Raw genomic sequence first — 11,954 nt, 5'->3', positions numbered from 1 at the left:
TTTTCTTGCCCTGTGCATTTTTTTGCAGAATGATTTGAGGCATATGGTACAGGTGAGGAAATAGACAGTAAATTCTTCTTTCTGTGAAGCTAATCTAAGGTTTATGGACAGGGGTAATTTATGATTATGACCCCACATGTCAGCATTGCCTGATGCTCTGTTAACCTCAGCTGAATATCTTATTGCTTCTAAGACCCCATTTTCATGGCTCTTTTTCACTGGATGATGCCAGGTCTCTTTCTGGTTTGAGGACATTTGGGGAAAAAAATAAAGGGAGAGGGGTTTAAATTAATTTTTCTATGATATACATTTTCTTCCTCAATTTGTTTTCAGGCCTCTTACAGGGGGTAGTGTGGAGATGTTGCTTATAGTGTCCTCAGCAAGCAGGTTGTATCTAGGCCTCTATTTCTCATCTGGTCTGAGCTTGGTGGGTATGCCTGAGTAATTACTTGTTTGTTCCTAATAGGCTGTACAGTATAAATGAGAAGTGCTTTGTCTGAGAGCAGGTAACCTCTGAGAAAACACTGCCAGAGAGGAAGAGGAGTCAGACTTCTGGATCCTGAGATTTCTTTCAGAATTGCCAGACCTGTATTTCTTGGTGCATTTCTTGAAGGTGGATAGCCTCAATTTTTTTTCACAGGTCTGCGCTCTCTTCTTTCTGAGTATCCGTCTTTTGAGGACATTGTGACCATCAGTGGTGCAGAGACCTCTGCATCTCCTGACAGTGTGTAACAGCTGTTTCACACCTTTCTGTCTCCTTGATTCTCTGTTTCCAACCTTTAACAGAAAAAACACATTAGTCTCCTTTCTGCAGAAAGCTAAAAATCTTGTTTGTCTGCTGTGTTTCAGGTAGGGCTACACTGTTAAATACAGTTTGTATAAGCCATGCTGTGTAAACTCAAGGTAGTATAATTGTGGTTGTTTTGTCAGCGCTGCAATGAAAGTGCAGTTCTTACAGCATAATTGCATTGTGTAGGTGTGTATTTTGGCTTTGTTTTGAAGCTCCTGTTTTGATATTGCTACAGCAGGACGTGACCTGGGGTGTGTATTACTGCAGGTATTGCACAGAGAAAACCGGTGCTAAAAACGAACCGTGGGGTTCAGAAGAGTTTTTGTGGGTTCATATATTGTAGGTGTTTCATATTTTCTGTGCTGTTGTTACGTTAGTAAAGGTATCCATGGCTCGCTGCGTTGTGTAATTATTGCAGAGGACATTTCTGAGTTTGAAGTGACTTTTCTGACACTGCAGTCCTCTGCTGGGGTGCTGGCTGTGCAGCCACTGGGCTGTACCTGCACAGGGCAGGCAGCAAGAGAGCATGTGCTGGAGCAAGCACTGAATGTGACATTGCTAACTATGCTGAAGCAGAACTCAGAGCCCCAGTTTTAGCACTGCTCTTTCTCCCCTAGTTTCAACATTTTCTCAACACATTTATCCTCTGTTCATGCAAAACAAACAGCTCTTTGATGTGTGATATAATAAAAAAATCAAAAATACTTTAAACTGTAGGGTTTGTCTTCTGAAAAGAGCAATTCTCCTTTTTCTTCCTTACGTGGTCATTGTACTTTCTTTCTGCAGCAGATTTTTTCAGAAATAATAGGGAACATATGCTTCAAGGATGTCTCTCTCTCTCATAATAAAATGGGGTGGACAGGAGTATACAATAACCTCACTATCAGAAGAAGACACAGTGCTGGATCTGAAGCAGTCTCTTAAAGGCCTTACTGGAGTGTTACCAGAGCGTCAAAAACTACTTGGACTTAAAATGAAGGGTAACTATTCATATTTATTATTTGTTGTGGATGGGCCTGAGGTGTTTATGGATGAACATCCTCTAAATCTAGCCAGAATATGAATACTAACAGAACATTCGCTTCCCAGATGTAGCTTTTGGATGAACATAGAAATTTTATATGTCACTGGATATTTTTTATTATTGATACATCTACCTGCTCATTTTTTAATGGACAACATGGAAGTGTGGCAAACGCCTGTTAAAAAAGGTTAAATTGCTGCTAGCCAGCCAAGCAATTATTATTTATTTGTACTTGGAAGAGGACGATAATACAGCTTGGGGTATTCCAGTGCTTGGTGGGTAGCTTATTTCAATTAAGCATGAAATGTCTGGACAGTTTGCTAAAATCTCTCTACCCCAGTAAAAAAAATTACTTGCATTACAGGCAAACCTGCAGATGATGATGTTAAGCTTGGAGCTCTCAAGTTGAAACCAAATACTAAAATTATGATGATGGGCACTCGTGAGGAAAGTTTGGTAAATATTTTACTTGTTTATCAGCTTGAACAGCAGAAGATGCTTTTACATCTAAGTCTCCTCATGGCAAATTTAAATTTTGACTATTGCAGTAATCATTTGAAAAATAATAGTACAGTGGATTTCTGTTGGCATTTATTTTTCTATGTAAAGTAAGCTTTTCTTCAGAACTCCCATAGTGTATTCATGAAGGTCCCGTGTTATTCTGGACTTAAAGTACAAACCTATTATTATGACATTCACTGACTTCTCAGATCTGATCAGTATATTTTAATAACTCTTTCCACGAGTAAAGGAATCATTTTGGTTAAATAGTATTTTTTTTCCTGTAATGTGCAGGAACAGAAACTTGCTATCCATTGTTATTTTCCTTCAGTCATCCTCGTTATCTTTGATTGTTATTCCTCCAGGAAGATGTCCTTGGGCCACCTCCTGATAATGATGATGTTGTCAATGACTTTGATATTGAAGAGGAAGTTGTGGAAGTAGAAAATAGGTCAGGAGTTTTAGCTATTAAAAAACATTCCTGATACTGACTGTACAAGTATGCATTTTAATTAACTGTAACTTTTTGCACTGTTACATTAGGGAAGAAAATCTACTAAAAATTTCCCGCAGAGTTAAAGAATACAAAGTGGAAATTCTGAATCCTCCTAGAGAAGGAAAAAAGCTGCTGGTGCTAGATGTGGATTATACACTATTTGGTGAGATTTTATGCAACTTGTCTTTTTTGTTTATTTAAGAGGTCAGTTTCTTTACCAGTTCTTTATTTTTGCTTTACAAACCTACTTGGGGAACTTTGCTATGTAATATAATTTCTGCTTTGTAATGTGTGACGGTCTTCTCATGAGAAGACTTCTGCGAAGACTCTTCATGAGAAGAGTCTTCTATGAGAAGACACTCACACTTTAAAAAGCATTGAGCTTTAAGTGTTGCATAGTGTTGATTTTAGTGCAGCAACTATTTACTTTCTGCAAGACAACATAAAGTAGTAATTTAGTGTTCTATCCAAAAAATCTTTCTCTTGAACAACTTGTATCATGGACATCACTGTTACAGGGCAAGATACTGAAAATAATCTGTCTGTACCTGGTTTATTTCACTTTTGGGGACTATGGGAGAATAGCTTCAAATTTTATTTCCAGGCTGTTACTAAACATGCACAAAAATATGTTTTACTTGAAAATTGTCAGACTGGTTTTTCTGAAAGACAGAATTTTCCTTCTGATTTAATTTTCTGGGACGTAGGTGTGTCATAGCAGCTTGACTATAAACAGTAAATAGTAACTTGCCTTATTCCTCTTCCATAGTTTTCCATTTTAGTGAGATTTGCTTACAGTCTGAGATCAAAATTCAAATGATTATTGAGTTTAACATTTTTATTTAGAGGTCTGCTAGCAGAATTTGACAGCAGTTTTCTTGTTGGAACAGCCAACATTTGCATGGCTGAATTAAACTTGATATAGCTTCACAAAGTTCTCTGGACTAGGTTTGAAGGAACCTGTTTCACATCTGGGCTGTTACAAAATTGCTGAGGTGAACAGGTGAAGTATCTGGCCTGAGTCCTCAAAGGTATTCAGACCCACAGAGCTCTGATTTAATTATTAGCTAAGTTCTCAAATACCTGCAAGGATCAACAGATAAATATCGCCTCTGCTTCTTCTCTTCACTTTTAAAATGGGAATGTTTATTGTTATGAATTCATTCATGATATTAAAGTGACCTCCTACTTCCCTCAGGAAACTTGTCAGAACTCTGGGTAGATAGGAAAATCAGACTGGATGTTAATAATTTAACTTTAATGATAAGTTGCTTATCCCTTAATATTCTTTTTAGACCACAGATCATGTGCTGAAACTGGGGTAGAACTGATGAGGCCATATCTTCATGAATTTCTGACATCTGCATATGAGGATTATGATATTGTAATTTGGTGTAAGTTTTATACTCAATACCTAAAAATTTATTGTCAATTGTCATTCAGAGCAGACTCCACATGGGAGGGTTTTATATTGCTTTTTAGTGTGAATCACAAGATCTAAAACAGTACATGAATGCTTAGCTGTAATACATTCAGCAGAAATGTTCACACAGTATTAAACCTATTTTAGAAGAGTAGTAATTCTTCTGTGAAAAACCACTGCATATTGCTCACATGAATGGCTCTTGTAACAATATAAAGCTCAATATTGCTTTACTGGGTGTTGCTTTATACAAACAAACAAGTGTTTGAAGTAACAAAATTGCATAATCATCATTCAAACACTGATAGCTATCTTTACAAATAATCTCCATCCAGACAATAAGCAGTGAACTGCCAAATGAACCAAACTCTCCTGTCTGCAGGGATGGTCGCTCGTTTGCCTTTGTCTGCTCTTTCACTTCCTGTTCCACAGCTGGAGAACAGACTTTAGCCAGTGCAGGGTTTAAACCATATTCAATCTGTACTACAAAATTTATTTTTCATAGTCTGGAATAGTTACCATGTATTTTTACATCAGTGGGCAACGATGACACTTTGTCTTTTCCAGGCTTTATGTATTCTTATCATTGCTTCCAGGAGAAAATCCTGCACAGACACTGTGGCTCCTCAAAGCAGGCGTAGCCCACTTCTTTTGGTCCTGCAGACTGTTGTTCTGTAACAGCTGATCTAGAAAATGGTTTCAGTGTATGCAGTGCTGTATCTAGCTGTTCATTTGAAAAGTAAGGTTTCATAAATTTCCATGAAGGAAGGCTGTCTTCAAGGCAATGAACCCTGAAAACTGTGACAAGGATGGTTATATCTGTAAAAATTTCTTATATTCTTTCCTTGTTTCTTTTTTTGCCTGTCAATGACTCATTTTCTTAAAGTACTCTTTCTGTTTACTCCTTTTTGTTTCAGCTGCTACTAATATGAAGTGGATTGAAGCTAAAATGAAAGTAAGTTTTTCTGAAAATATGAAATTTGTTTCTAGCCTGCCTAGCTGTTCTTAGAGTTGGACTCATGCTCAGCATTACAGAGAGGGTCAGCAGCTGGAAAGGTTGTATGCATCAAAACATGAGTTTTTAAGTCTTCATGGTCACTTTATCGTTGTCACAAAACCAGATGAAACGTAATTTTAGAATTCCACACAAACTATCAGCAGTAGGTGCTAAATTTAGCAGAACTACACAAGTGAGTACCTGCTGAAACTTACATTAGTTGTGCAACCTTCATAGTTGCTTTCATCTTACTTCTAATTATAGAGTTCTAGTCTTCAAGTAGTCATACCAACTTTTTTTTTAAAGGAGCAAACAGATGTAGCAGGTTGGAAGAGGTTATCAAGAGGATACTCTTTTCATATGTCTCTTGTACCTCTTGCAGCTGTGTGGCTCTGTTGCTTCCTCTGCCTTATTAAAACATCCGTAAGAGCTTTTTCAGTCCTGGTTTCTTCTGTACCTAAATCAGGCAACTAGCCAGTTTTGCACAGCTGACCTAGCAGTAAACATATTTACAGTCAGGCTTAGCTGTAAATCTAATGAGCTTACTAAGAATTGCTCTATGTTTGGATGGTGGGTTTGGTTTTTTCTTTGTGCTTATAAATCGAAGCTTGTTCCCTTTTCAGGGAAAACTTTTCCAAATTTAAGCATTTAGAGTCATAGAATCACCATGGTTGGAAAGGACCTCGAGGATCAGCAAGTCCAACCTTCCTCTCAACATTTCCCTAACCACTAGACCATAGCCTCAAGTGCCACATCCACTTGTTTTTTGAACACTTCCAGGGATGATGACTCCACCACCTCCCTGGGCAGTCCATTCCAGTGTCATTTCTCTCTCCACTTTTTTTTTCAGGCTTTAACAGAGCAAAGCACATTTTCCAGCCTTCTCTTGTGCAAAATAATGAAGCAGTACAATTTTTCCAAACAAAACGGCCTCAGAGCAACCTCAGAAATGAGAACCTTTAATCAGATGTACGAAGTGGAGCTAGCACCAGTAAAATCAGTATTGAGCCTTGCAAACATTGCCCTGCTTGTGGCAGTGTTACTTCTCTGTTTAGATTGTGTCTGTCAGTGGAGTGCTCCAACTCAATCTCGTGAAAACCATTGTTCAAAATTGGGCTGTTTCCCCTGCACTGGTCACCTTTCTGCATTTCCAGGTCACCTTTCCAGCCCTTTCATATGTCACTGAATCACAGCCTTTCTATGTCTACCACAGGATCTTGATCACTTAAGATTCCACTAGATGCCAACCACTGTTTCTGCCTAAACTGATAACACCAGAGGTGCTCACCTCTAAAAGTTTCACTTGTTGTCAGGGAACAATGATCCCAGCAATACTTTGCATTAAAGTTCTAGTTTTAAACTACAAGGCAGGAGCAGCATTAAAAAGAAGGGAGTATCAGACAGGCAAGTTTAATCTCTCATTTACCATCTGTTTATGCCTGGAAATCAAGCATTCTGGAACAGCTAGTTTTTTCAGTTTAACAGGACATGACCCAGGTAGGTAGCACTTTTTGTTTGCAAGATTCATTTTTCTGTTATAAAAATAGAACAGTTAAGTGTGACTGGATATTTGCAAGAGCTGTTACAGTGGATATTTTCTTCTTGTTATATAGCTTTGCATATTTCTACTGTTGCACACACCAGAAATTGTCAGCAATATCTATGTTACACCCTGTCAGCAGATTTTGTTATTACTTTTCAGCTTTGGAAAGGATTTGAAATGGAAATTATGCTTTCTCATCTAGTCAACAGGGTTTTGTTTCTAAAAAGGATGTTTTCATTAGAGTCTATTTCAGGAGCTAGCACACCTTTAAAAGGCAAACTGACAGATCTCTGACTAACTTTGGCTGCCTTGGACATGTGTAGGAGGAAATGGTAACAATGAACTGTTGATGTATATATTTCATCTTTGATTGGGCTTTAGTTTGTTGCAACTTACTGAAAGGAACAAACAGCAGACAGGACAGGGTTGCTGTCCTTCCTGTAGATAGTCAGTAAAGTTGAGGCATGTAGAACTTGCAGAAGATGATGCATGAAGGTCTGGGCAAGACCTGTCTGTATTTTGCCTTTTCTGCAAAGTTGCTTTGATTTTACACAAACATAAGTTGTAAAGTTTCTGATAGTAAACACTGCCAAAGTAAATTCCTGTTAGCTTTTTTTCTCTTGGCAGATTGGTGTACTTTTATGATTCTCATTGCATAAAAAATATTTTAAACCCCTCAGATGCCTATTTTTAGTGTGTCTCTGGTAATCCTCAGCAGCTCAGCCTTTGATACACAATGTGTTTTAATTGTGATTCCAGTTGTACAGCAGTAAAACTGTCATAATTAGAAGCTTTAATAATAAATCTCTGTGGTGCAGGAGCTTGGAGTGAGTACCAATGCCAACTACAAGATAACTTTCATGTTGGACAGTGCTGCCATGATAACAGTGCACACCCCTAGAAGAGGACTCATCGATGTAAGTACCTCTTTTCCTGATCATTTTCTACATTCAACTGGCATGTTATCATACCCCTTTAAAATATTCAACAGTAATTTTTTGCTGGAGTTTTCATGCAAGAAAACTGTATGAATCTTGGAAGCACAGACTGGGTTTTCTTCTGTACTGAAATTCTCTATTAATGTTCTCAGTAGAACATTTGGATGATACTGTTTTCGAATCAAATAGATGACTTTTGCAAGAAAATTTAGTACCAAGAGAAGGGTTCTCTTGGAGAGGTGTTATTTAATATGTTACACTTTCACATCTCTTCCCTTATTAAAGCCCAACTACCTGCTGATTTTTCAGCAAAAGAATACAAGTGTCCATTCACGTTTGGACTCCAGTTCCTATAGACTGGTATTTTCATCTCATGCATACAGTCTGATTTACCTCAGGTACCTTGTACGTGTTATTTTTGCAGGTGAAGCCTCTTGGTGTTATCTGGGGAAAGTTTTCAGAATATTACAGCAAAAAAAATACAATTATGTTTGATGATATTGGCCGGAACTTCCTAATGAATCCACAAAATGGACTCAAGGTAACTTTAACTGGAATTTTCATTTATTACTACTTTTTCTTATACTTCAAGTAGTACTTCCTCATACCTCTTTACTATATCATGAAGAAAGGCTATTCTTAACTAGCAGAGATGCATATTTTATTACATTTTTTTAATTGAGAGTGCCATTTGTCTGGACTAGTATTTCCCTAATAGTAGTATTAAGTAAGTTTTGTTTCAGTATTAAATGAACTTTTAAGATGGTACCAAAACCAATTAAATCATGATGAGATCTAGCAAGATGATGTTAATTGGAACCGAACAGTGTCAAGAGAATCAGGAATAGCAAAAAATATCTCTGGGAGAGGATTATCCAGAGAATTCTCTCTAGCTCAGATTTAAAAGATCTTTGTCAAGCTGTTAACAGAGCTGCAGACAGGAATGTTGAATCACTAAAGGCACAGGTATAATGCATTCCAAGCTGAAAGCAGTCATTAGATAAGTTTTGTATCTGACATTTCTTCACAGAAGCTATTGATAGGACTCAAAAGCTTTCTGTTGAAAAAAAGCATCTGGTTCCAGTGATGCCACCAAGTCCTAAAGCAGAGATGAAACCCCCTTGTATCTCCTGCAGAAAGGTCTATGAAGTCACGTTAGGCAATGTGGCTGTTCATTCCAGATCATTTTATCATTCTGTCTGACTGGGAGGGGAAGGCTTGAGGAAGTGCAAGACAAAATAACTTTCTTTCTGGTGAGCATGCACAGCAAAACCCTACAGTCCAGTTTGCACAAATAACAAGACAAGTTGGATGTGGCCACTGATGGAAAAGGTCTTTCTTCCTCTTACCTAAGAGAAGGTCTAACTTCACGTAGTACCAAAAACGTATCTTAATTAGGTGATTAATGATGGAGAGTCAGATGTGTTTCTTATTTTGAGCAAATGGTTATACCCAGTTTATTTATTTTGTATAGATAAGGCCCTTTATGAAAGCACATTTAAATCGGGATAAAGACAAGGAGCTTCTCAAGCTCACTCAATACCTCAAAGAAATAGCAAAATTAGATGACTTTCTGGAGCTGAATCACAAACACTGGGAAAGGTAAGAACAAAGTCAAAATCTTTTTTCCTTCTGTCTCGGACCCTACTGTGTTTTGCTTGAGGTCATCAGTACAAAGACCAGAAACAATAGAGCTGATGAACTTTGACATCACTTAGAGTTATGCAGGTCCTTTAGTTTGAGCAGAATTTTTAATAATATGTTTGGGCTGTTTCCTTAAAATGATAAGATTTTGACAGAAAGGACTTTTTTTTTTTCATACTTCCAGTATTCAGGACAACTGATAATTTTTAATGAAGCAATTATGTTCCCTAAAGGGAAAAGAATTTTTGAAGGAACCTAGTCCCTGGAAGTCTCTCCACCTCTACAAAATTAGCCTATCAGTTCAGATCTCAAGTCCTTTGTTACAAGGCAACTTTTCTGGTGGTTGCCTCAGAGGTTTGGGGGGTTAGAGTGTGGTTCTCAGGTGCTGTTCAAGTTGTGTGGTATTACAGTACTCATTGACTCTGAACTGTAAGTTACTGTGTTATGAACTAGAGTTTTCCAAATGCTTAGGGCACCAATTGGCACCCTAATTCTTGCAAGAGAATGATTAGCTGAAATGTTTGGGCAAAATTCTTCTTAATGGTTTTATGCAGCAGCTTGAAGTTTCAATATAAGTGAAAAAAAGAAGTCTGTAATATGCTAATAAAAAAAAAATTCAGTGCTTAAAATAACAGCTTGCCAATTTGGTAGTTTTTCTTGTTTCTGATCAGAACAAGAAGTCCGAATGTTATACTTTAAAAGCAGTGAAGTTCCCTAGATATTTCACACTGTCAGGTTTTTTTGTAGAGCATTTGTCAAGACTTCAACGTCGCCATGTGGCCAGATTGCTCCAGCTGTAGTGATAAGAGAACTATGAGATCCAGAAACAAGCACTTTGGAGTAACTCAGATTCTCTGAAGAAGCTAGTGGAGAGCTGGTTTTTGCAGGTTATGCTGGTTGACTGTTCATTGAAGTCTTGAATGTTTTGAAGTAGTGACATATCTAACAAGCCTTTTTATCCTAAAGGATATAAAGGCTACTTTTCCAGCTGATGTAATTTTCACCCTCTTAGAATAAAACATGTTTCTTTTTCCTTTCTCCCATTTGTTTAAAAAGTCTATTATGACTTTGAATTACTGTAAGATAACCTATCATGGAATTGAAAGGAAATGTTGAAATCAAAATCATAAGTAGCATTGATCACATTTCTGATTTTTAATATGCTAGTGAGAAAAGAAAGCAGATTCATACTCTGAGTTTATAAAAGATACTAGACATATTTGTGCCTACTTCTTATTTTGTGAAGAACTGTACTTTTGTTTCTTTCAGGTATCTTTCAAAGAAGCAAGGACAATAGCACTAATAAAATTGTGTGGCACTGAATTGAAGGGAACATTAAGATCATTGGACTTTTCCTTGCTTTTACACTAGAGTATAATAGTGCTGGACACTGGATCCAATGCCAGAATGACTGCTATACTTGGTCTTCCAGTTGGTTGGTTGTGGGTTTGTTTTGTTTGTTTGTTTTCAAGATCACAGCAATAAGCTCAAAGCAGGAGAAACGAGTCAGTTACTTTTTTTGCATTCAATTCTAGTGTTACTAAAAATTCTTTCCTTTGCTGCCGAAGTACAACCATAACCATTAAAGACCAAAACCATTCTGAAACTAGGAAAAAAATATTTAGACCAAAAAAGTTGAGTAAGGAGCCAACCTTGGCAGTGTATGAATTGTATAAGCCCTCTACTCCCTCCATCTTTAGAAACAGTCTCCCTCTCCCATTCCACTATTTAAGTCTATAAATTACAAGTTGTCTAAGTTTGGTATGTATTAGTATGTCAGTGTTTCTCTGTGCAAGACAGTAAAATGGGAAGGTACCACCTCTGTGGCAAATTTACCCCAGTGTGTGAACTTGTACTATAAAGCAGTGTTTACTGGAAAACAAAAGATGGAAGTTGGAGGGAGAGAGACCCACTCTTATCTGGTAAGCAAAAAGCAGTCTGCCTGAAAAATCCTCATGTGTCAGATAAAGGGTTTAAACCTCAGATGGGAAAGTCACATTCCTAACAAAGCATGAACAAAACCCTTGTTCTCTTCTAGCTAAATCTTGTCAAAGTGCAAACACTGTGTTTAAATACAATATTCAGCCATACTGTTCTTAAAATATCATCTACTTGCGCTGCTTATGCCTGCACTATAGAAGTGTGATGTGACTGCTGTTTGGCATTACCAACACTTGTGCATTATGCAGTTCATGTATTTGAAAGAAGACTGACCCTTTCAAATAAAAATGGTATATATTGTTCTTAAGGAACTATAGCAGTTGTGTAAATAATAAATACCTTTTTCATAATTTGTGTCCTGCGATGCCTTAAATATCTAGTTTCCATAGTAGAGAAGCCATCAATAATCTTCATTTTGATTTGTTGGGGTGTTTCTTTGGACTGATCTTGTGTCAGTAGTTAAGTAGGAGAGTGGTATGTGCTGCTGCAGATCAAGGCAGTGGTGCTGAGTGGCGAAGCACCTCACTGCCCAGGAAGGAGCCTTGACAGCAAATGTCAGCACGTCAGGACAGCAGACACAAATGAGCTGTTAAGATGAGCATGTTAAGCTCCGGCTCAGTGACCTGTCAGAAAATATAGTTTCTCATCCTCTGCTCT

At 37.5% G+C, this 11,954-nt stretch overlaps 1 protein-coding gene across 1 annotated transcript; it reads left to right on the top strand.

Annotated features, from left to right (window-relative positions):
• Positions 1-1,576: 1,576 nt before the first annotated feature.
• On the top strand, positions 1,577-11,647 carry UBLCP1 (ubiquitin-like domain containing CTD phosphatase 1). The gene is made up of 10 exons (XM_008942858.1): positions 1,577-1,770; positions 2,179-2,270; positions 2,681-2,766; positions 2,859-2,974; positions 4,107-4,205; positions 5,152-5,189; positions 7,593-7,691; positions 8,137-8,253; positions 9,187-9,314; positions 10,626-11,647. Exons 1-10 carry the CDS (start codon positions 1,617-1,619, stop codon positions 10,651-10,653), a joined length of 957 nt encoding a protein of 318 aa, XP_008941106.1. The 5' UTR covers positions 1,577-1,616; the 3' UTR covers positions 10,654-11,647.
• Positions 11,648-11,954: the final 307 nt, after the last annotated feature.

Source organism: Merops nubicus, unplaced genomic scaffold, assembly GCF_000691845.1.
Source record: "Merops nubicus isolate BGI_N331 unplaced genomic scaffold, ASM69184v1 scaffold50696, whole genome shotgun sequence".
Taxonomy (NCBI): domain Eukaryota; kingdom Metazoa; phylum Chordata; class Aves; order Coraciiformes; family Meropidae; genus Merops; species Merops nubicus.
This window is presented reverse-complemented; position numbering and strand designations above follow the sequence as displayed.

Bases quoted from the DNA above. Each gene is read 5' to 3' on its own strand.
- UBLCP1 (XM_008942858.1), top strand. From the start codon at position 1,617: ATGTCTCTCTCTCTCATAATAAAATGGGGTGGACAGGAGTATACAATA. The intron at 1,771-2,178 runs GTAACTATTCAT...CTTGCATTACAG, and splicing joins ACTTGGACTTAAAATGAAGG to GCAAACCTGCAGATGATGAT. The intron at 2,271-2,680 runs GTAAATATTTTA...TTATTCCTCCAG, and splicing joins GCACTCGTGAGGAAAGTTTG to GAAGATGTCCTTGGGCCACC.